The following is a 25021-nucleotide window of genomic DNA, read 5'->3' as shown; positions in this document are numbered from 1 at the left end:
TTTGTCTTTATTTATTGTTTTGTTTACAACAAAAAAAAACTATTTCTTGTTTACATTTTATTGTAAATATGTCTTTAAATAATTAATAATTTCTGTGTTTATTGATAGTTTTCCTATCATTAAAAATATCTCTTAACTAAGTTTTACTACCCATAGTTACCTTATACGAGAGTTCAATATTGAAATAATTAAATTTATGGAAAATAACGACAGTAAATTTTACTCCATAAGAATTTTTAAATTTGCAAACCACCTATTAAATAATAAAAATGTTTGTTGTATTCAAAGAAATTAAAAGTTCTGTAGTATTAAGAACAGTCCATTTGTTTATTAGTGCATTAGTGCAATTGTGGAATTTGTGGTCGAAGTAGTTGAGGGCTGTTACTACTGAGTAACTGTGGTGAAACAGTAGGAACTGAGTAATTTGGCTAACCACGATGCGCTTCGAGTCACGAAATTGTGGTTGACCCACGTGTTTATCAGCTTTCCCTAAAATAATTAGTTTATTTATTTTATAAAATTACTAAAATATAAAATTGTCCAATTTTTCTATAATAATTCCATGGAATAATATTCGAAAAAAAAAAAAGGAATAATCAATAAATGTCATAGGTCATTCGCCTCACAATTAAGCATTAGTCAAAAAAAGTATTAATGCGAGTTGAGACTGCAAATATACACACTCTAAAAAGTTCGACTATTATATGAGCAGAGCTACGAGTTTTTATTCTCAATCAAGGTTTAGTGTGTCGGACTGGCGCGCCAGTTGATTGTTTTTACGAGAGCGCCGGTGAAATAAAACCAATGCCCCAAACCTCTTAATTTTGGTAACACTGTTATGTTATGGTTTTACTGCCACTATACCATACCTTTCTACTCTTTTACAGTCTCTGTCTGTAAATCAGCCGACTCGGACCAAACTTTTCGCTCAGACTAGATTGCAACAAACTTAAAAAATTGATGAAGACGTCAGCTTGCACAAATTATAGCTCAGTAAATTTCACAATCACTGTTATGATAACAAAAGTACAACTGCTGTTATATCTGTTTCATTTATTCCATACTGAAGAAGAATCTAGTATCGGAAAAGAGCATGTAAATTACAATTGTATTGAAATTAAAAAATTTAATCGTTTTGAAAGTCTAATTAATAATTGTTACTATTTCTGTTTTATTTGATGTACACTGAGAGAAAAAAAATTATTGTTCGAAAAAAGATTTCTCGACTTTAAAATTTATTGAAATTAACCATTTGAATTTATCAATATTTTGATAGAAAAATTTCAATACGAATAGCTTTATTTGTATCACAAGAAAATTTTCTTAATAGTTTTTTTTTCTTTCCACGTATTATTGTTGAAAAAACTCGATCTTCAAAATAAAATATTTCCACAACTTTATTGCTCATAAATTTCACTTTTTTCCACTCAACTAAGAATTATTTAATCAATAATTTGTGTAAATTTAAAAACATTCCAAGAGAATGCATCTGGTGGAAAAAAAATTTAATTGAAATATTATCAAAAACTACTTGACTGATTTTTCATAACAAACCCCCGTAAATTAATAATATTTTGTGTTCAATTTAACAAATTGATCACAAATTTAACAAAAGTGTAATATTAATAACAACAAAAATAATAATAATAAAAATAAAAGAGATTAAACGTATCCTTTGGTGTTGAAAAAGGTCAATCTATTGAAACAAACGTTTAATTCAGTGGATATGCTGTTGTAGTAGCACTTCCTGAGGGAGAGTTGATGGTCCAACGATTCGCGAGAGAACATAAAAACACCGAGTAGAGTACGGCTCCCACTCTTTTTCCTGTATCGCTCAATTAACTCGTCGAGTTCGACGCGTTCTTTGCTTTGTGCTAAATACTTTTATTATTTTTTTTTTTAATTTTATTTTATTATTTTTCCATTCAGTGTAATTCACACCACTCGCCCCTTTTTCCCTCTAGACCTAAACCCCTTTTTAACACACACTGCTCAGGTATCATCCAGACTGTGAACAAGAATTATTATTATTAAAATTTGAATAATAGAATAAAAGATAACACAAGTAAAAGTAACAATAAATTTAAAGGAGTAATATTAAAATAAAAATTAATGTTATGCCATATAAGTTAGCATCGGTTTAATTTAGTAATATATACATGCTCTTTACTTTAATTATCACGTAAAATGTATAAACAATGCATGCAGCTGCTTCACGATCGAGGGATTATGTATAAGCTATGTGTGAGGCCACCTTATACTCACCTACACGCCACAGTCTCGGCTTTCATACTTAACTCGGCACTATCAACTAAACACATTGGTTGTGTATTGGTGTGTGGTATGCTCTTAGTTTGTCTTTTTCTAATCCCTGTACTTTCTATCTATTGCGAAGGGTATAGTACTCTACTTTACTTCACTTCAATCTGCATTCAGCGCAACAACAGCAACAACTATAAGTACAGTTTTATTTCTTTCAAGTTTGAGCATTAAATCGCTTAACAGTTGTACTCATATGCCGCATGAAGGGACATAAACCTGCCAGCCGTAAAAACTTGATGAAAATACTCAACTCAAATCTACATTTTACTACTATGCTCCACTGTTTAACGTGTAATTATCCGTTTTTCAATTGTTACCAATTAAATGATTTAAATACCGTTTATAAATCTCTTGTTTTAATGTTATATTTCTATTTATACTTATTTAACTGACGGAAAATTCTTATTAAAAAATCAATTTTTTGTAATTTTAGTAAGTGTTTTTGAGTTTATTAAAAAAATATAGAAATTTGTCATGATTTAAAAATTAGTAAATTAAAAAAATATTTTTTTTTGTTTTTGCAATTTTTTAGTTTTGCGCTCTACAATATTTCAACACATAAAAATGAGATTTAGAAATATTTTTAATAACATTTTTTTTTCTATTTTTATGCCAAAAAAAAATATTCAAAAAATTTAATTTATGTAATTGAGGTTATAATTGAGAATGGTTTTACTTGTATCACTGTAGAGTGTTTTACAAGGGAGGGTGGGGAATTATTGTCTCTCCACTTTTTTCTCCGCAATATAATCATCAACCCCGTCATTATAACTCTCAACCACTTTTTCGTCCCCACCCCCTGCATGTCGGGATTTTTTCTTTCATGCCCGACACACATGTACTGCGACTGTGGCCGACTTAATACGCGTTATAATCAGTACCTGCATTTGCATTACGGTCTTAAATAGTATGGAGGTACTTCTATAATGACATTTTACCTCCATAACTATATGGGAAAACCACAGAAAACCCGACTGGTACAGAGGCTGGCAATGAAACGCACATATTCTTAGTTTATAATCATTGAAAAATATTGGTGCGCGCCGGAATCGAACCCTGGTCCCACTCGTTCAAAATGCAGGTACCGAGCCGATTAGGCTATTGCCAACCTTTTAAATTTAATTTATGTATTTTTTTTTTAATTTTTACTTATTGAAATTTATTTCTGTTTTTTTCATAATAATTTATTGGCTAAAAATTTTAAAAAAATGTCAGATATCCATTAATTTAGCCTCATAATTTTTCACCAAAAATAAAAAATTTCTTCTATTAAAAATCGTCTCATTTCGTAAAATACCACATACATAACATACTTTATTATCTCTTAAAATAAATAAGAAAAATAGACAAACCGGTATGTGATTTGTTGGGTCTGTCAGCATTAGCGTATATTCTTCTGTCTGGCCGGTCAGTTCCCGCAATAAGCGACGGTGAATAAAAGTTGACTATATCCAGCATATACCTGCTGGCAAGAGCAGTCAGTCAGAAGATATTAATAACGAAATATGATATAATGGAAGCATCCTTAGCGAAATACAATACAATGTTTATGTACTGGATTAACTGATGCTGTTCGATCTCTTCTCTCGGGTCTCCGGGCTTTAAGACCGAAAAAGTATCGACTATTCCCCTCTTTAAGATACTGGACTACATAATTCCCGGCTAGGCTGTTTTATATTATTTGTGCACGAGTCAAGCAGATGCTACACACATACAGCCGCATGTGTACAGGAAAAACGTAGGCCGACGATATCAATCGCAGATATACCGATCCAGCTCTAGATTCACCTCAAAGATTACTCGATTTTTCCTTTTGCCGACTTTACTGGTGTACATCTATATATCTATATGTAGTGTGGCTATCACATGTGTGCGCGTGTCTGAAAAGACAAACACAGCAAAACAAGGCAAACTTCGAAAGGTAAATAAAAAACAAGAGATACTGCAAAACTCTATCACCTTATGGAAATAGGTTGTTGCGAAATTCCCTTGTTATTTTATTGGACGTTAAAATGTTAATCTTGTGATGGCCCGTAGCCTATAGGATAAACCTAAAGGCTTCCCTTGATCTCGATGCAGAGTAAGAGGGCCTTAAAAAAGGATTGGGAGGACTAATTGTAAGTGATGATGATGATGCCGAAACCCGAAATCATGCTCGAGAAATAAAAATATAGATTTTTTAAATAATTCATTGACCGATATAATACTTGTCTGTCTATAATTTTCTCTTCGAATAGTTCGCATAAACTCTTATATCAGGTATTAGCTCTCATCTATATGGATAGTTTGTTGGCTAATCTTATTTTTTATTTTTATTATTTTTTTTACCCCGACTATATGCACGGTAATGAACACAATTTTAGGGGTATATAAGTTTCACTGGACCTCTCGGTAATTTGTTTTGTTACCTTACACTTTTCTTCGAATCTAATCGACTGAATTAATTGAATTGCTATTCTGAAATTTAAACTATATATTGTCTCATTAAAAAATACTTTTATTCATAAATTTTATGCTCTATAATATTACTTTATGCTTTCTTTGAAGAAAAGATTAAAGCTTGTCGGGTAATAAGGCTTAGTTAAGAGATATATTAGCAATGAAAAGAAAATTAGTCAGAAATTTTAATGTTAATTGATGTTTAAGGATATTTCATATGAAATTTAAACAAAAACGGTAATTTTTACTACACATAGGTACAAAATTAAACATCTTAAATGTAGAAGGATTTAAAGCCTAATTTTACTTAAAGCCAAACTTAATCAAATAATTAAACTATATTACTTAATATATTTGATATTTCGGGTTAATAATCCTGTTAATTAAAAAAAAATAATTTGATTATTGATCTTAACTACTAAAGATGTTTAAATTATAATTTAATAATTATTTAATTTTGTCTAAGTAGGCCAAAATTGTCTAACAATAGTAAAAAATAGTCTAATTGTTACGGTTTTAGAAAATGTTCAATTTTATCTTTATTTTTGGTGAAATTAAAAATTTTTTCTTTATCCTTCAAACAAAACGAATAATGATTAGCACACTGAAAAAAAAGTTTTCTACGCTTCACTATCCGTTGTATCGTGAACGGCATATCGCTATAATCAGGGAACGGATCCTGACGGTCGCGATCTAACCTCGAAGCGCCAGTGTCTTCGGCGTAAGTTCCTAACCTCATTTGTCATTGTTTATCGACAATTATTAAGTGCATAATGATTATTGTCGTAATTATTATTACTGGATAAAATATTTAAAACTTGGCTTCGATCATATAAATCATTATTTGAAACATCAATAATAAATTATGCACAGTCAGTTTCTCCGTCACCGCTAAGTGTATTCAATAGATCGCTAAATTAGCAAAACGGATAGTGACCATAGTGATCCAGTGTTTCGTAACGTGCTTATAGTGACAGTAGCGATACTGTATCCTGAAGCGTACACTGATAGAAGGATTTCTTAGTATTTAAGAAGATTTCTTTGTATTTAAGAAATCATTTCTTAAACATCATTTTTTAGTATTTAAAAAATATTTCTTAATATTTAAGAAATGTTTCTTAAATACAAAGAAATATTTTTTAAATACTAAGAAATGATGTTTAAGTAATGATTTCTTAAATACAAAGAAATATTCTTAAATGTTAAGAAATCCTTCTATCAGTGTAGAAAACTTTTTTTTCAGTGCATGAAAAGTTATTGATTAAGTTGAATATTTTTCATTCAATCACAAATATTTCCTATCTAGGATTTATTACTCGGTCCTAACTAAAACCCAATTTTACTCTTAGTATCAATTTAGTATTAAAAAAATTGCACTCCTAAAGATGAAAATTTAAAGCTGATGAAGGGACGAACTAGATCGCTCAGATGACTAAAATCCAAAGGAACAAAACGATACTAAATCTGGAGAATGGAGCAGAGGTAAGGTTAAAAGAAGAAATAGAATCATAAGAAGAGGAGAAGAAGAAGAAGAAGAAGTAGAAGATGAAAGTGGGGTGTTGGTGAAGAGTATGAACCGCGAGTGTAAATAATGCTGAGGCTGATTGTGGGCGTGGCTGACAGAGCTCTAAAAATCTTCGACTATATATCAAAGGGTTTACTGTCTTGAGATGATGCCTGATGCCTGATGCCTGGTAAGTTGTGCTTCGAGCAAGTGAAAGAACTTTGCAGATACTTTTTCTCAAAGAACAAACAACATACACAACTCCGTAGCGTGGAAGAAAAAGAAGCGAAAAATAACGAGTGACGCAAAAGGAGCAAGAGACAACATGTATACTCGAATTAACGTTGTTGTCTGTCTTGTAAATGTTATTGTTGCTCTCGACGAAGATTGGTGGCTTCTACAGCTTCTATTTATCTGTCGTAAGATCCCTATGTCTCAATACTAAGCAAAGGCTGCTCCTACTGCCGAACTAAATGAAATGAGTACTAAGTACTGAGGAATGGAGAATGAATAATGAAGAATAAAGAATGAAGGGCGTAGCGGGAACAGAGAGGAGATGTTATGTGTATTTCTAGATGGTTGAGTTGAGGGTAGAGGAGGTTTTGTGTTTTGTGTGTGCCGTAGGGCCTTGTTCTTGTTCACTTTCTTATTCTTTACTTGGTATATGCCGGCAGTGGATGATACAAGGGCTCACTGGTCAGGTTGTGTGCTGGCCAAAGCGATTACTTGAAAAACCGGATTCTTGCCGCACGAAACTACGTTTCCCGTCTTTCATTATATATGTATATATATGTGTATATATACATATATATACATATATATACATATATATATATATATATATATATATATATATATATATATATATATATATATTTGTTGGATTGTGAATATATAAATACTTGGCTAGGTACCGATCAATACTGTCTGACTATTTTTTTAAGTCACTTTGAGAAGAAAGAATTTTACTGTTAAATTATTACAAGTTTTGGTTCAAAATTAAAGATAAGGAAAAATAAGAAAATTTTTAAGGGAAATTTAATTTAATTTTTGCATCAAAAAAGTTTTTCATAAGTAGAATTAAAATTAATAAAAGTTATCATAGAAGTTTTTGAGAATATAGAGTGGAAAAATTCCTAATAAAAAAATGAAAATGTAGGTCAATTTTTAAGATTGTTTTTCAATTTTCTAAATATTGAAGCTTATAAAAAAATCAAATACATTTATTGAATTTTTTAAAATATTCACGTCTGTTGTAAGAAAAAATGAATTAGATTGACATAAACAGAAATAAAAGATTTGTTGTTAAAACCTAATTTTAGTGATGCAATTTATTCTCAGTTTTGTTAATTAACCCTCGGATGAACAGAAAAAGAATCGGAGAGAGTAAACTAAATGTTGAAGGAGTATAGTTGAAGAAAGAGAATCAAAGGAAGAAGTATAAAAAAAGATAAGTAGCTGATAGACGTTTTATTTCAACGTCATTCAGAGTCTTAACGCGATCGCACACTGCGTAATAGTATCAAGCATATATCTGAGAATCCCGGGAAGGATGCGTAATAGAGAAAGACAGTGCAGAGTGCAGCAGACTTAATAAAAAAGGGAGGCATAGGTAGAGATATATAGAAGCAAATATCCATATTGCATTCATATGAATACTTGGGAAAGAAGTTAAAAAAAGTGAAAAAGAACAAGAGTTAAATAAAAGTAATATAAGAAAAGTAAAGAAGAGAGTCGGTGTAGAGTATGGTGTATGGTGTACGAGTACGATGTATAGTTCGAGATTGTTGGTGGGTCTCCTCGAGGTCTCCGCATGCCACTGCAGTCAGCCCAGACAGAAAGCGGTCTGTATAATTATGGGTTGTCACCTCATCAGTTCGCGAGGCTTACACACTCTCACGTGTCTGTGTGTTGGTATTATATTATGTATGTCGAGTGTAAGTTTGTAGATGCGAAGGCGAAGGAATTGGACGACAGAAAGACAGAAAGACAGAGGATAGATAGAAAGAGGCCGAGTGCATGGTGAGTCGCTTCATGGCGGATATATATGTGATGAACAATGTGTGTTGTGTGTATAAAATGATGCTGAAGGGTTACTGGAGTGCAGTCAGCTCAAATTGTTATCGTCCTTCGCATTCCTCCATATTCACGAGTGATTGGAGGTTTTTTCTCTTGCGGATATATGGAAGCGATTATCATTCAGGGTGGTAATGAAAATTAATAAAATCGTGATTGTAGGAATATGTTAGATCTAGTTTTGATATTAAGACGGAAAGATTTTTTTTTTAGTTTAAAGTTTGTAGGAATGACTGTCAATTAGAAAGTTTTTAATCTTTAATTTTTTATTTCTATATAGCCAATTTTAATAATTATTATTATATATTTTATTTATCAGAGTTTTTTTTTAGATTGCGACTAGATATTTTTAAACTTTTTAACAAAAATTAAAAATAAATTTTTTTTAAAATGAATTAATAAACAAAAACTTCATTTTTTAAAAAATAGCGCCATCTTTTGACAACACATTCAACTGTATTTAAATATTGTAAAAAATGCCATCTATTAACAGTCTATTTAACTAACACGACGGTTTTTGGATTGTTTAAATTTATGAGAAATTGTAATTTATCACGCAGATTAATCAAATTAAACCGAAGATTTTTTATAAAAGTGATATCAATTATTATTTAGATTTCAATTTAGTAATGTATAACATAACTAAGTGGATTGGGTATTTGCGTATGAGAGTTAGTGCAACGAGCAGTGTGTGTGCGCTGACTCACGATTGAAAAACAAATGGTCATATTATAATGAAGAAATGATTAAATTAAACTATTAACTAATAAAATATGGTTTTTTTCTATCCGTAGTAATAAATATCAATTTTAATAATGATAATAATTGTTTAAAAATTTCAAAAGATTTTTAGCAGTCTGCAGATGCAAAAATTAAAAAAAAAAAAAATACGAATAAGAATAAGAAAGAGAAAGAGCCAGAGGGACAGAGTAAGAAGGAATGAGGGATAGAGGGAGTAAGTACAGTTTGAGATTGCAGAGATGAAGGACCGAGGCTAAGTGGAGAGTTTAGAGATATTTCATTAAATCATATGGATTGGAGATAATGTATGTTATCGAGCGGAGCGTTCAAATCGCGCTCTATAAGTTGTAATAAGTTCGGTCAATTTTAAACCCGGTCATGGGCCAATCTCGACTCTGCTCGAAACAGTGGTTGTCAAACATTTTTTCCCGAGTATATTTAATGTGCATTTGTGATTTGTGTGCCGTAGTGCATCTCGAGATCTTGAGCTCCATCTCAAACTCCAGTCTAGTATATATTATATCGAAACACGTGCTGGATGCTGGAATATGTACGATGGGATGGATATCGAGACGAGTGTTAGCGAAATGAAAGTGGGGGCCGGGTTCGTGAATCTCGGGTACCCACCACTTAGTCGTCAAACGGCCAGCCGGTTCGTCCAAAATCACTGCCATTTAGATAATTTGTAATGAATAGGCACCTTCCTTCACTCTCTCTGTGTCCTTTATTCCTTTTATCCTCGGCCGACTCGTCCCAAGACAACGTCACTCCCTTTTATTTTATATCTTTAGTTTTGCTTATTTTTTAATTTTTTTTTTATCATCATCGACACTAAAAATTTTTTATTTAAAAAATAAATGATTAAAAAAATTATTAATAGAATATTTTGCTGTGAAAATATTTACTCAGTAACGAAGAAATAAATTTTTTTGAGTGATGTACAAAAAAAATAAATAAATGAAATGAAAATAGTAGCGTTAAATCAGAGAGCGATCAATCTTGCATGGAACACGGGACACATATAATACGTAACCCAGAGTAGAGGTTGCGAATCTCTTGCAGTGAAGTGTGAGTGGGAAAGAATTCCCCTTAGTATAATGTATGCTTCGTCACGTCTCCTCCCCGAGATCCGACGATGTGACGAGTCTCATCGACGCTCTCTCGCATCACCCTCGTCGTCAAACTGGCATGGTCTCGTTCCATCATCGCCGCGATATCGTTTGTTATGCCGGCACGAACAGTTGGTCTCACTAAGATAAGTCCTCTCGCAACCCGCAGAGGCTCCTCTTTCTTGCTCCTCAACTCCTCGAATAGAACACTAGATTTCTTTCCAAGTGCTTGTCTCGCATTCCAAACCACGCTTGGTTCATTCGTCAAAACCCACCCCAACTTACTGTACTTACAACACCGCGACAGTTTCTCGACTTTTTTAACTTTTTTGTCTCCTTCGTACTACTTGCTGTGTTCCTTACAGTGTATTTTATGCCTCAGATTTACAACTGCAATTACAACCACAATAGACTTAATGAAAATCCTCAATTACTAAAAGTTTGTTGTTTCTTTATTTTAGAATTCATTGATATTCACCGAATGATGTAAATAATATATCATTTTATATTAAAAAAAATCAAATAAAAAATAGTTTTGATTTTTTATAATTGACTATCAATACGTACTCTAATTGTTATTTATTTGTTATTATTAGTCTAATACTTGCTTATGTACGAGTATAATAAAATAATCTTGAATAAAAGTTAATTAAAAAATAATACAAATATGTACTTCATAAAAAGTTAAGAAAATTGCATGGAAATTTTATTTTAAGGAAGTACGAACGCCAGGCGGGGTGGGGATAGGTATCGACTCTAGAGCGGTAAGGGGAAAACAGTAACCATATGATTTTTCTTAATATATAGATATACGTTTAAAATTGGCTAGTTTTCGGTATTTGTTTAGACATATTTAAACTTCATATTAAAAAAAATTTAAGCCTTTTATCAAAAGTTGCCTTGGTGCTCGTACTTCCTTAAATATTTTGCTTACAATTTATTGTCTCAAAAAGGAATCCGAAACTTTTGTAATTCATTAAATAAATTTAAATAATTTACATAAATTACTACAGAAAAAAATGTTTTTTAAATTTTCTGAATTACAGTCGGGTTACAAAACTCGCTAATAGTTACGAGAATAGTCGAATTTTATCACAATTTACTTTGCATTTAATTTTAAAGAAAGAAATTAAAGTTTCTGTTAATTTTTTTTGAACTTATAATCGAGATATCTTCAACAAAAAATCAAACTAAAAAAATGACCAAGTAATAAAATGAATAAAAGTTAATATTTTGATGTTATTAGTTATTAGATTTTCTCGATACATGGAGGGTTGAAGTAACATTTTGTATTGTATACTCTAAGTCGTTGTACAAACACTGCACGGCTATAGGATAGTGTAAGTGTGTATTAGTCTCCAGTGAAATCGGCGTACAGATTATACTGTGTAAAATATCTATATCTATAATATCTATCTCTCCATATATGAATAGAGTTTGCTATACAAGTAAGCCGCTCATACTATACTATCACGCCGTTGTGATTGATATTTGGTTAAGCGGACAGCGATCCATCAACCCGACAAAAGCGCTCTTTATCCTCCTCTGTAACGTCAGCCGCACGTTCTATTCCAGTTTGTTTAAATCTTTAGCTCAAATAAAAAAGCCAAAAAATAAAAATTAAAATAAAAAATAGTTTATAGTGACAAGTACTGATAATTTAATTTAAATTTAGACGATTTCATGTTTGCAGACGTTTCGCGACTGGAGAAGTCACCTCTGCTGGCGAACGGATACAATCAGCCGCCCACACACTTGAGTCACATGCAGTACATGCAGCTCGGAGGACATCCAGGTGCTGGACACACGGCTATTCTCTCGCCTGCGAGCCTTCCGCACCATCTACAGGCACAGGTGCAGGCGCGTGTTGAACAAGGACTTAAAGTCAACCCGAACATGACCAACATGGAAGCTCTGGCAAGGTAACATTTATATATGTATACTCTTTAATTTAATTTTAATACAAATGTTAAAAGTTAGAGTTTGGAATTAAAAATAGTGAAAGACGAACGTTAAATTGTATTATACGGCAGCAGGCAGGGTGATTAGCCTCGACGTGAGTTTGAGCTTAAAGTTCGTACAATTGAATTCGCGTTGCCCCTGTATTTATTGCTAATGATCTCGGAAATGACGAACTGACGCTGCGGGAAACATTTTCATTAACTCTGAGCAGAGCGACTGAGATTTTCCGAGCGGATGGGGAGAAATTAAACGACCAGAGTTTTGTCCCCTTCTTCGCTTGCTTAATAAGTATCTTTTACTTGTTCATCGTTTTAAAGTTATTGCTTTATATTATAGTTGTACCTGAGATTTATCTAATTACGGAAAATTATTCAGACTTTAGATATTTTTTTTTATTTTTTATTTAAATTTACAATCTTTAATTCAAATACTTTAAAGTATTTTAGATGTTTACTGATGTAGGATTAATGAATTATAACTCTCGCAAAAATCAAAAAAATTTTCGTTCTAAAATTTTACTTTTGAATGAAAGATTTTGTAGTTTTCAAAGAAAATAAATACACTGAAAAAAAGAAAAAACATTGCCCGGACTTTATTATAATAGAGAAATAAATGTAATTTTTATCATTTCGAAGATTTTTTCAGATTTTATGTCAAGAATAATTTCTTAATAAATGTTTTTTTTTCTCAGTGGATATTCATAGAAAAATTAATTTGATTAAAAAAAAAATTTTTAAACCAAGAAAATTATTTTTAAAAATTTAATTATTTTTAATCAAGAAGAATATTTTAGTTCAAGATTTTTTTGCTTTATTCAAGACAATAAAATTCTTGAATAAAACAAATTCAATAATCAGTGTATATATTTCACCCATAAATTTCTTGACAAAGATCTCAATCCAATAATTTAAACAGCAGTAAAAGAATAAATTTATCTGTAAATAAAATTAGTGTTTTAAAAAGTCTCGTCTTTATATTAAAAAACCAGTATCGATGACACATTTGCAAGCTACAATTGTCTTTATTTAATTACCGATTCCGTGCTGTTGAGTCACATAAAACATCGGTTCGAAAAGAGCGCACCTTCTTTATAAATTGTTCGGTGCAGGTTCGTCTGTTCCGATATAAGAACGCGAAGTGCACCATAAGCTCGCGAGGCCAAAAGAATACAAGTTTAAGAGGATTTAGAAAGACAGTGAAGCCGTGGAAATCCGGGGGGTCTCGACACTACTTGATCTCCTCTTTTTCTTAAACTTGTTCTTCTTTATTCTTCATTCTTAATTCCTTGCTTTCTTTACTTTTCTTATTCCCTCCGCCTCACTCTACCTTTATTTCCCTTCAACACAGCCGGGCTTAAATTACATTCCGGGGGTAAGTAAATAAAAGGCAATCTCTCTCTCTCTCTCTCTCTCTCTCTCTCTCTCTCTCTCTCTCTTTCTATGCAATGAACAAGTGCACCAACTTGACACTTGATCTCAGTAATACTTACAACACAATAATTTCATTAATTAAATTTACTTATTTAAGTCATAATTACAATTCATAAATTGCTTCTAATGGTTTTTACCGAGATGTTGATGTTAATGACGGCCACTGTAAGACTGACGACGAAATTACCAACGACAAATTGTGGTAAGCCATTAACCAGCCGACGCGTGTTGGCAACATTGTATTGACAATACATTCAAAATGTTAACCTCAACCACTTACGGTCCGACATCTTACATCCTTACACCTTACATATTCGATTTACTGTACACTACAGACTACCTTTACTTATACATGTAACATCTTGTGGTTGAGGCCTTTTAGCCCTTGCATCAAGTATGAATTTCCCTTTACTTCTTGCTTTCCAGCTTTGCTTTGCTTTCACCCCTTCGCTTACAAGTCTGCACTCTAGATCTTTCCCTTTTCGTAAATTATTGCGACGTCTTGAGAAGCTCCTATTATCCATAACGCGAGAGCAGCTAATTACTTGTCAAGACTGTTATCCAATATTCAACTAAGTCTTTGGATAAGCATCTTTATTTCTGTTTATGATAAAGGTTATTTATTTATTAAAAGCAGGGGATTTGAATTTTAGATTTAATAAAGAATCATTTATGGTATGATGTAAATTGTGAATTTAATTATTTATTTATGATTTTTCTAACATTTGGAACTTAACAAATAACCATTAAGTCTACGTCATAGTTTCTTTTTTAATTTGAAAACTCAAGATTATTTTTAAATTTTATAAAAAATTCTTTTCAAATAAAAATTTTACTAAGAGTTTGATTTTTTAAGTTTTATAAATATTTTTAAACCAAAAAAAATTATCATGTTAATAATTTTAAGTCATGACTTTATAGTTGAAATTTTATGTAAAAAAAAGGTTATACTCAAAAATAAAAAAATTTTGAAAAAAAATCATTTTGAAAAATTTTTTTTATTGAATCGAGCATCAGAAAAATTATTTCGAAGAAATTTTTCTTTGTTTACGTAAATATTACTTGGTTCAAAAATTTGTTTTCTTGATTCAAACTTTTTTTTTTAATGCATTAATTTTCTATGTATTAATCTAACTTAAAGAAGACTTTGTTTTAATAAAAAATTTTGATTATTTGAACTTAGAAAAATTTTTTAGTTTTCGAAACAAATTATTCTCATTTAATTGAATTAATAATGATACTAAAATTTCGTTAATTTTTTTAAATAAACTTAAAAAAAATCAATTATCTATTTAAGAGATAAAGATTCAATTGATACTAAATAAAAGGAATAATAACAACAACAATAACTATAAATTAGATAACTAGGATGGGAATAATAAGTAAATAAAAGAGTATAGGATGAGAAGACATGCACCTTATGATTTCACGTTTCACATTATGATTTCAGCGCTTTGCTTTTAATTAAAATGCAAATCTATAGCCGGCACACGTACACGTAATATAACGCGAACGAGCAAAAAGGAAATAAACAGAATGAGAAGCAAATGTCTGAGAGAGATCAGGAGGTAAGATGGATTACGTTTGAGGACTTGAGCAGATATAAGCGGGACAAGCCTGCGGGGTAAAGGGCAGGGACTACGACAAACACCGGAATATGATTAATTCACTGCACCCCGTCTATGAGGTCCTGCACCCTCCGGCGTCGATAAACACATAAACACTTGTCCACCATACCTTGTATTTATATTAATTTATAAACTTCATTAATTTCATCTCGAGTAACTTCGGGTAAATAATTTACCGTCTTTGCAAATGTAAAAAAAACTCGGTGACTCGTAACCAGCGGGAATGATAAAAATCTCGTCCTTTTTTTAATCAGCGACTTCAAAAGCCGGGCAATTGATTCAATGTCGAGATTTATTTCATTTTTTTTTTTCTTGACAAACTCACAAATTCTTTCATCTTACTTTACTTGGACTGATGATACATTTCATTTAATTTTTTTTCTAATTTAAGATCGGGTGTATGGGAAAACTGCCGAGCTGCCTACGAAGACATCGTCAAGCATCTCGAAAGGTAAGGAGAATTTATATTTACGATTAAGTGTGTCCTTAACTTTACAGGCATTTATTTTAGCGCTTATTTTTTAAAATGAATGAATACAATAGATATGAAAAGAACTGTGTTGATGTGACGTCAGCAAGCATTTTACCATTTTTAGTTATTAGTGCATTGATTGAAAAATTAACTTTATTCAAGTGATAAAATCTTGGATTAAGAAAATCATTTTAAAGAAATTTTTTATCTTGAATCGAATAGAAGTCTTTTAATTTAAGAATTTTCTTGGTTGATTCAAGGGAACGAATTTCTTCAAAATGATCTTAGTTGAAAATTTATTTCTCACGGATACTGATTTAATTTTTTATCAATTTTAAAATTATAAAAAAAAATTTTCACAGACATTCTTCAATTTCAAAACTAAAAAAAATACCAACTTGTCTTATTTTTCATTGAAATTTTTTCGGGATTTTAATAATAGCGAGGAACAAAATGAAAAAAAAATCTTTCGATCTCTGTCTAAACAATTTCCCAAAAATTACAATAACCATTATTCACGAAAATTTATTAACTATTTAAAATTTTATTGACATTCCTTGATTTTTCCGTGTGATGAAATTTTATACTTTTCCTCGATACATATTTTTAAAAATATTTAAAAGTATCTATCCCTCTCGTACATGACAAATGAGTATAAAGCGTGGAGCGATAATTTAAATGGTAAATAAATTTCCGATTGAGTTTTAGTGATCGAATTTAGGCTGGCGGGCGATAGTCCCATAATTCCCAATTAACCGAAAAATGGGTTGTATCCGGTTGTTTTATGTAAAAATGTAAAGCTTATTGAGGACGATAGAGGTAGCAGTGGCAGTGGCAGTGGCAGTGGCAATGGCAGTTCCAGTGGTGGCATCACCGGTATGGGAAATGCATCAAACCACCTAGCATTTCCGATAAATCAGTATTACCGTCAGCATCGAGTTTCCGGGCGTGTGATGGGTTGAGTCCTCGCTTGACGCGGTAATGCCAACATGATTTGTACGGCTCGTGCGTTCTCCTCCTCTCGATCTCACTGATCTCATCGTTTCAACCCCTAACCGCCGCGACCGCTAGTTGCGCGAGTCTCTCACTCACACACTCACATATAATGAAAAGCTTCATTGGTATAGGACATATCCGAATAGTGTTACTATATATATTCAGAGAGAGAACGTTACTAAACGCGTCTGCTACGGGTTCACCCCGATGATCCCGACCACTTGTCACTTTACGCGACGCAGATCATTGTCGCGACGTCCCCGTTCATCATTTGGGGATTAAATAATTCGACTGCCGCGAAATACTCGACTCCTGCATCCGCGTACCAGGCTTATCTCGCATCGCTACCGACTACTGTCACCCAATTGGGAACTCAAACCTCCGAACTGGGGTCCCGTGTACGGACCAAGTCATACATTCGACATCAACATCACTCAAAATATGTCCACGACTACATAATAAATGCACCACATTTATTGACAAATTTATTTTCAGCTTTCAAATAATTTTTATACTTTTTTTTTTAAAATGATTAATCTCGAAAATTAGAAGAGCACTTCAATATAAAGTAGAATCGCTTAGAATTTAATAATATTTAGTAAATTTTCAAGCTCTAAAAAAATAATGTCTTCACTGTATTTTATATACAGAGAATAAACAAAAAAATCTTTTAAAAAATTCGATTAAAAAAAAGAAATAATTTTGAACCAAAAACATTATTTTAAAAAGTTTCATCATTTTTCTTCAAGCTGAAAAATATTTGAATCAATTAAAATTTACTTTAAGCAAAAACAATTTCTTAATTTGAGAATCGTTTCGCTTGATTCAAAACAATAAAATTCTACAACTTAATTTTCTTGGTTTCAGATTTTTTTTCTTGAATCAAGTTAATTATTTTTTTTTTAGTGTCTAAATTATAAATAATAGACGTTCATTACAATTGCTTATTTATTAATTTGATACAAAAGAAAATAATTTTAAAGGAATTTCTTTGTTATGAATCAATTCAAAAATTTTTTGATTATAATAAAATTTATTTGAACCAAGAAAAATTTCTTAGTATAAAAATTTTCCTGTTTGTTTTAAGATGATTAAACTTCTCAAAAAAAATTTTCTCTTAAAGCTAATTAATATTTTTAATTGTTAAATTTAAAAGTAATCTAGCATTCTTTGTTTATTAATAAAAACAGTTTATATTAATATCTAACCAAAACAATATCACCCCACGACAAATATTTAAAAACAATCTCGAAAATCTCTCCTCTTTGAAGCAATTTTTTCTCAATCGACAATAAAAATTTGTCAGAGGGAGTTTTATTGAGGTCGCTTGAGGGGCGTCGAATTTCGATTTCGATTTTGATAAGGTGACCGGTATAATGGAGAGGGATTTGAATCGACACTTGCCCGCTGGAAACGTAATTTCCAATTCAAAGGCAATGACCACTGGCACCCTCTTTACATACATATATACGTTTTCTTTGTCACCATTATTATATATATTGGACGAAACAACAGAGAGTTTAAAGCACACATACAGACAAATGTGACACCCCCTCTTTATCTCCGTCTGGTCGCTTACTCTCTATTTGCTTTGCCAGACTTCGTCAACCGGACAAACGCGTATTGTGATATTCCAGCCTTTGACTTTAAACTATACACATATATTTACTCCCATCCCGTCAATACAGAGAAAGAGAAAGAGAACGAGAACGAGAAAGAGAAAACAATCTAGGGAAAAGCAGACCGTGAATATTCATGGCGAGTAGCTTGGTGGCTGCCCGCCGAAATCGGACTTGTTGCGACTGACACTGATGTGTAAACCTTTACTTTACTTTACTTTGTTTATTCCCAACACTATTCTACACCTACCGAGTCCTTTACTTTCCGCCCCGTCGTATCCGAGCCGCGAGTATTTAACTCCCAGTTTAATTCTGATTTATCGCTGGCCCTTCGCGCGTCGGGTTATTAATTGTTTGTCCTTTTGATTTAACATGCTTCCGAGAATCTCTCTCTTTCCCGATCTAAACTCCCGGCTCCCTGCTCCCCTGCACCACATATACAGACTACAAACCTTTATCTCGCTCGCTCACTCACTCACTTTTCGCACACCAGTCAAGGCCCGGTTTAATCCAGATGATTTGTTTATGCTAATCCATTCGGAGCTCGCGATCCCACCTACCAAACGGACTCCAGTTATTTACGAGTTCTCTTGTCCCATCTGCGGCCAAGAAAAACTAGTTAATTAAATTTAGTTATTTCTCTTAAATTAATTCTTTTATTCATTTGAGATATTTGATAAATTTTAGGTTAGAATTTTGTGACAGTGAAAAAATAAAATTAGTATTAGTAATTTTTAAAAGTAATGCAAAAATTAATATGCAGCATTTAAATGGGTATTGTAGGAATTTGTACACAGTAAAAAATTTTTCGTCAAATTTAACACAAAAATTTGTGTTGATGACTTTTTTTACACAATCTGTGTTGAATCAACACTTTATTGTGTTGAATCAACATACTAAAATGTTAAATTCTACACAATAAAATGTTAAATTCTACACAAACATTTTTACACTTTACAAAATGACGAAAAATTTGTTACTGTGTACGTTTAATTTTTTGTTATTTGGATAGTAACAATAACTGGCCCGCTTTGTTTCATATAATTTAAATTTGACGCGCTGACACCCACATGCATTTGTGTGTTTTTTTTTATATATATTTTTCGGTGTATATTGTATATATTGTTAGGCTGGTTTTAAACGAACAGTCGAATTATTGAGGCTTTTTATTTCGTGAATTTTTTTGTGAAGGATCACTGCTGATAGTATTAATTGTATGGATAAAATCAATATTGATTGTCTTAACTAATGTTAAACATGCTTGCAAATTTTTTTGTGTAGTAATCTGTTAGGGCCAGTTTTTCAATCCGGGATAAAATTTTATCCGAGATATAGGTACTGCCAATATAATAAAAAAAAATAATTCAGCGACGTGATATTGCTCTCAGTTAGTTCTCCATGAATTTGGTCATTCATTTAAATGAAAATAAATATTTAAATAAATAAATAAATATACCCCTATCATAAAATAATAATAACCTCTTATTGTGTTAATTAAAGTATTTTAAATTAATTAATACAATTATAAATTAATAATAGATATGTCAAACGCAAAAAGCACACCCAATTTAGTATTCCATTGAAAAATTAAATGTCCTCGATGATATGATTATAAATCCGATGAACTATAGTTGAGTTTTGTGGTATTTTTAGGAGGAAAGTTTTTCTTAATTTGTAAATTAGGTAGTTTTTGTTATTATCAGCATCATTATTATTATCTGAATCATCGTCGGAAGATAAAACGAAATTAACAATGTTCTCCATAAACTATGATAATACACCGAGTACAATATACTTTTCTATTGTGAAAGAAGAAAAACTATAATAATATTATTTATTTACAATCAGCAAATTGTCACAGTTGGAAGTTTATGTTTCTGTGACATGTGGCTAATGTTTTTATTTATTTTAATTCAAAATAAGTGACTAAATTTAGGGATAACTACTCGTACGCAATATTACTGTGCTGAATTATTTATTTCTTTATTATATTGGCGGTACATTTATCTCAGATAAAATGTTATCCCGGATTGAAAAACTGGCCCTTAGAGTTTATTTTATTGAAGTTTAAATTTCTAAAGTTTACATTGTGAAAAATTTTAATTTTGATGTAAAAATTATTTATCTAACCATTGTTTAAATGTCAAAAATTTTGAGACCTTAAAAAATTGCAAAGTCCACAACCAATTAATTTGCCGATTAATTATAATAATCTTAAGAGCGTCGAAGAATGTTAAAATAATTTTCTAAGGAATTAATAAATTAACAAAGTTTGTGTTTAGAATCAAGCAAAAGCGAACTTTCGGCATTGTATACTTCTAACCTGAGCCGACGTAATTCGCAGGACATAAACGTGAACGTGAACGCACTGAGTCTGGCAAAGTAATATTAATGGTAGCCGTACGGTGCGCCATAGAAACCCAGTGTATCAAAGTGCCTTCGGGTAGACGGTAGATCGCTAATGTCGACTTCCTGGGTTTAAAACTACCCAGTCATTGTGGCATAATTCACGCGCATTGTCGTGTTATCCCCAGCCAAATGACGAGCACTTGCCTCTCGGCTCCTTATCAGCTCTTTCGCGCGGGTAAAAACATCCCCCCCCCTCCTTCTACGCCCTAGGATCTTTCTCATCTCTGTCGTCTTTTCAAGACGTCATTAATTACAGCGACGTTGACGTCTTATCGGGAAAGACATCTGCTGGAAAATAATATTCATAAAATTGAGCCTTTCCCTCTTATTCATCTTCTCTCGGTGTTTTATTTTTCTTGTTAAACTTCTATAAGACACAAAACTTAAAACGTCTTCGGTAGCATAAAAGTCCGCCGTCCACCGTCAGCGAAAAATGAATAAGATTAAAGTGAAAATAAAAAATACAAATAATTGTATAATAAAAAAATATGTTTTATGGTTTATACTTTGTGATTGCTTATGAATTATGGTGATAGCAAAGTATAAAATATTATTATACTTGCTAAGAATTTTTTTTTTTTTCCTAAAAATCTTGAAGAATTTAAAATTTATATTTATTATTCTTTTCATTTATTCGATGAAAATTCTTTAAGCTATTATCGATCATGAAAATTCTTCATAAATTTTTATTTAAAAAAAATTTTAATTTCATTAATTTTGTATAAATAAATTTTTAATAAACATTTTTATTATTACAAAATTTTCTCCATAATTAAAACTTTCTTTAAAAAAAAAAAAAAAAATCAGATGATAAGTGAATGTCAATTAAATCAAAAGAAGTGTAAAAGCGAAAAAGACATATTAATATTAAGTAAAATTAATTCATCGATTAGTAGATAATACGTGGGGATTATCTGTTAGTACTAATTGCGTTCAAACGAACTGTCGGCACCGAACCCCTTGAGCACACACTGTGGACGATGCATGATCATATGATGATTATATATACAGAGATATAGATATAATAATAATAAATACAAATGCGTGGAATGGTATCAGGCATACTCGGTACAACATTTTACATAGGTGTGCGTGTGCATGCATCAGCGAGCCACCAGTCTGATTAATTCCGTGCTTCAACTTGTCAGCAAACGTCAGATAATTAACGACAGTCTCGAGCTAATTTCAATAATTATTCCTACTTAAAATAAAGGGAAAAAAACATATTAATCATCATCATCATCATCATTATTATGATCCATAGGATGTTTATATTTTTATTAAAATCAAACTTGGATTTAATTATTATTTACGTCATTTTTTTGTTCACTTTTTTTGGTCTAGTAGACTAAAAATCCGTCTGGTATCTGGTATGCAGACATCCGGATAATCATTTTGTTTGCGTGATCGAGAAAAGTATCGAGGAAGAGGAGTCTGTGTATTTATAGACTTAATATTCCTAGTATACATCAGTATAATAGACAAACGTCGAAAAAGTATGTTATAGTTGTTATAAATATGAAGCATAAATATTTTATAACTGGTCGAAGGGCATCCCAATCAATTCTTATGGATCCTTTCTTAGAATCGTTTATCATTATTGGCATCGATCCTCATCGGTCTTCTCCTCTTGCCTTTCGCCCCTTACCCCGAATAAATAATATCCAATATTGATCCATTGCCTGCTAAAAACTCGAGATGGAGAAACAATCTTTCCGGCGAATAATCGCTCAGATGAAGTTAATTGCGTCAAGGGTCACGTCCAGACGAATAAATTGGGTTAATTTTTTTTTTTTTTTAGATTTTTTGATCCTAGTGACCTTGCTCTTGACAAGTTTATAGTCGAAAATTGACAATGATAGAAGGGTTTGGTAATATTTAACAAGTTTCATTAATATTTAATAAATGATTTTTTAACATCAGATGATTTATTACATTTTTAGTAAAAGTTTATCAGTCAGTTTTAATTTTTAATAATTATTTATTTGGACCTTTGAATAAAAATTATTAATGTAATATTGCAAGTGAGACATCATCCCAAAATATATTTATAAACTATAAATAATTTTTTTTAACTTAACAAAAAAAATTTCTTACTAAAAAAAATATTCATTAAAAGTTAAAAAATAATTGCTTACATTTAATAATTAATTTACTGACTGTTCATTAATCAATCTATTTGTGAATAATCAGTTCTATATTAATTTTTTCTAAAAAAAAAATTATTTCATTACCTACACTTCAGTCATAAATATTCAAAAAAAAATAAAATCATACCGTATTATGTCTCGTAATTTAGTAATTTAACTCTAAACTTCATAGATAAATTGATCGTCTACAATATAAATATAAATATAAATTATGATGGGCGTAGGCGTAGTCGACAATGTTTAAGAAAGGAAAGTTGTTACACACTTGAACGCCTATTGATTAATAGTGTTTTTAATTAATTATAATTTTGTCACCTCAACATGTGCAGCGCCGCTATTTGAAGTATGACAGATACTACTAAACATAATACTACTAACCCATGGACTGGCTTTTGTCGCGTACCCAAGTTTCCTTGGCACCTCGTTATAGGCTGACGGGTATGTCTAGTCTTCTAATAATGTACCTTAGCATAACACGCCCTCCGGTAATCATCACTACGTTTTTATGATATTTTTTCTTGTTCAAAGCTTTCACTAGTTACAAACTTTAATCCGTGGAAAATAATTGACACATTTTTAATGATCTTAAAACATTTAATCCTTTATTACGCGGTATTTTAAGACTAATTGGTAAATAAGTGACATTGTTTTGAGTCATCAAGTTTAACTTTATTTTTTGTAATTCTAAAAATATTTGAAAATTTTTTTGAGAACAATAAGGAACAAAATTGTTAACAAAGTGTAATTTTTACAAAAAATAATTACAAAGTTTTGGCGTGCGAGGATAGAATTTAATTATAAGAAGCTCGCGGATCCTGTAAATCAGCCCCGAAACAAATACCAACTTGCGTTAACACAATGCTCGCTGCTCTCTGTCGTGATATATGTCTCTATCTTTTATTCCGTCTTCCTCGGGAATATCATCCAAGAAGATAGAGAGTACACCGTTGCGACTTCGGTGTACAGAATAGAATAGAATAGAGGCCATACAATATAACATTGTGGTGGCTAAGATATATTGTTATTAAATAGTTCCCCTTCGACGTGCTCTCTACACGCTACGCTAGTATATTACACTACACTAGCTGAGGTACGAGGTCAACAGAAGAACAATATTAACAAGACAAAGAAGCAGTTGAAGAAGCACAACAACTAAAAGAAGATGAAGAAGGAGAAGGAGAAGAAGAGGTACAAGATCTCGCCTACTGTTTTCCCATCGTATCATATGGTATACTTATAATATACCTACAGTAATAAGGAGCCAACACTTATTCATACTCGTGTGACATGCAATACTCCTTCCGCGGAATTTTTCGCGAATGTGTGTAGTTATTATCACACTTATTTGGACCCAACTTTGATAGCAATTATTTTTCCCGGTAATTTATACTAGTAATTTTTAGTCATTTTATGACTATCGAGAATTATGAATTAGAACTAAAAACGAATAAGAAGCAAAAACAATAAATTTTAAAACTAATATTACTATAATAGGATCAATTAATATTAATATTAATTATTATTAAATATTATATGGATTAATATTTGACATGTACAAAATAAAATAAATAAATGATACTAAATTTTAATTAAAAAACTCATTTTATTAAATAAATCCACCGGAGACAAAATTTTCTTTATTCTCGTAATTATACAGATGATTTTCCCGAAATGAAAACAATAAACAATACAAAATGATATCAAACAAGATCGTGGGATCCGTCGCCGGAGGGCACCGGTATTTGCAAAGGGTCTGATACCGCGCGACTGCGAGTGCGTACACTGGACGCACCTACACGGTTGATGTGAGCACAGGCAGATGCCGGTATTTACTCTAGGTCTCTCTAGTATCCTCAGGAATACATCGCTTCGGTACTATACATACGCACACACAGTACAGGACACCGCAAATATTAGTTAATTATCAAAAGTACCACCGCTACGCCAGCAGTGTCTCCCCCTCAGACCTGTAACCTTGGACTTCCGTGTAACAGCGCGATACTTGTCCATTTCCCGCTGGATCGCTGTCCTGCTTGATGACATATCGATGGCTCTCATTTGCGGAAATGTTTGACCGCGTTTATTTAATGCCACCGCTTCCGGTGCTTTTAAATTAACTACCGCTTTCACGTTTGATCACTCCGTTTCCGGACACGCGTATAAT

General features: G+C 31.7%; 1 protein-coding gene across 6 annotated transcripts in view; it reads left to right on the top strand.

The window, feature by feature from the left end:
• LOC123273099 (dachshund homolog 2) overlaps positions 1-25021 on the top strand; it is a 230557-nt gene that overhangs the window by 96123 nt on the left and 109413 nt on the right. For 4 of the 6 annotated variants that reach the window (XM_044740336.1, XM_044740331.1, XM_044740314.1 and 1 more), the window contains 2 exons: positions 11867-12113; positions 15603-15662. In XM_044740336.1, coding sequence (XP_044596271.1) covers positions 11867-12113; positions 15603-15662 — 307 coding nt within the window. The remainder of the gene's footprint in view (positions 1-11866; positions 12114-15602; positions 15663-25021) is intronic. The other 2 variants (XM_044740345.1, XM_044740320.1) reach the window with 1 other exon arrangement.

The sequence above is a fragment of the Cotesia glomerata genome, linkage group LG1 (genome assembly GCF_020080835.1).
Source record: "Cotesia glomerata isolate CgM1 linkage group LG1, MPM_Cglom_v2.3, whole genome shotgun sequence".
In the NCBI taxonomy this organism is placed as follows: Eukaryota; Metazoa; Arthropoda; class Insecta; order Hymenoptera; family Braconidae; genus Cotesia; species Cotesia glomerata.
Note: the sequence above shows the minus strand (reverse complement) of the source record. Positions and strands in the feature narration are given on the sequence as shown.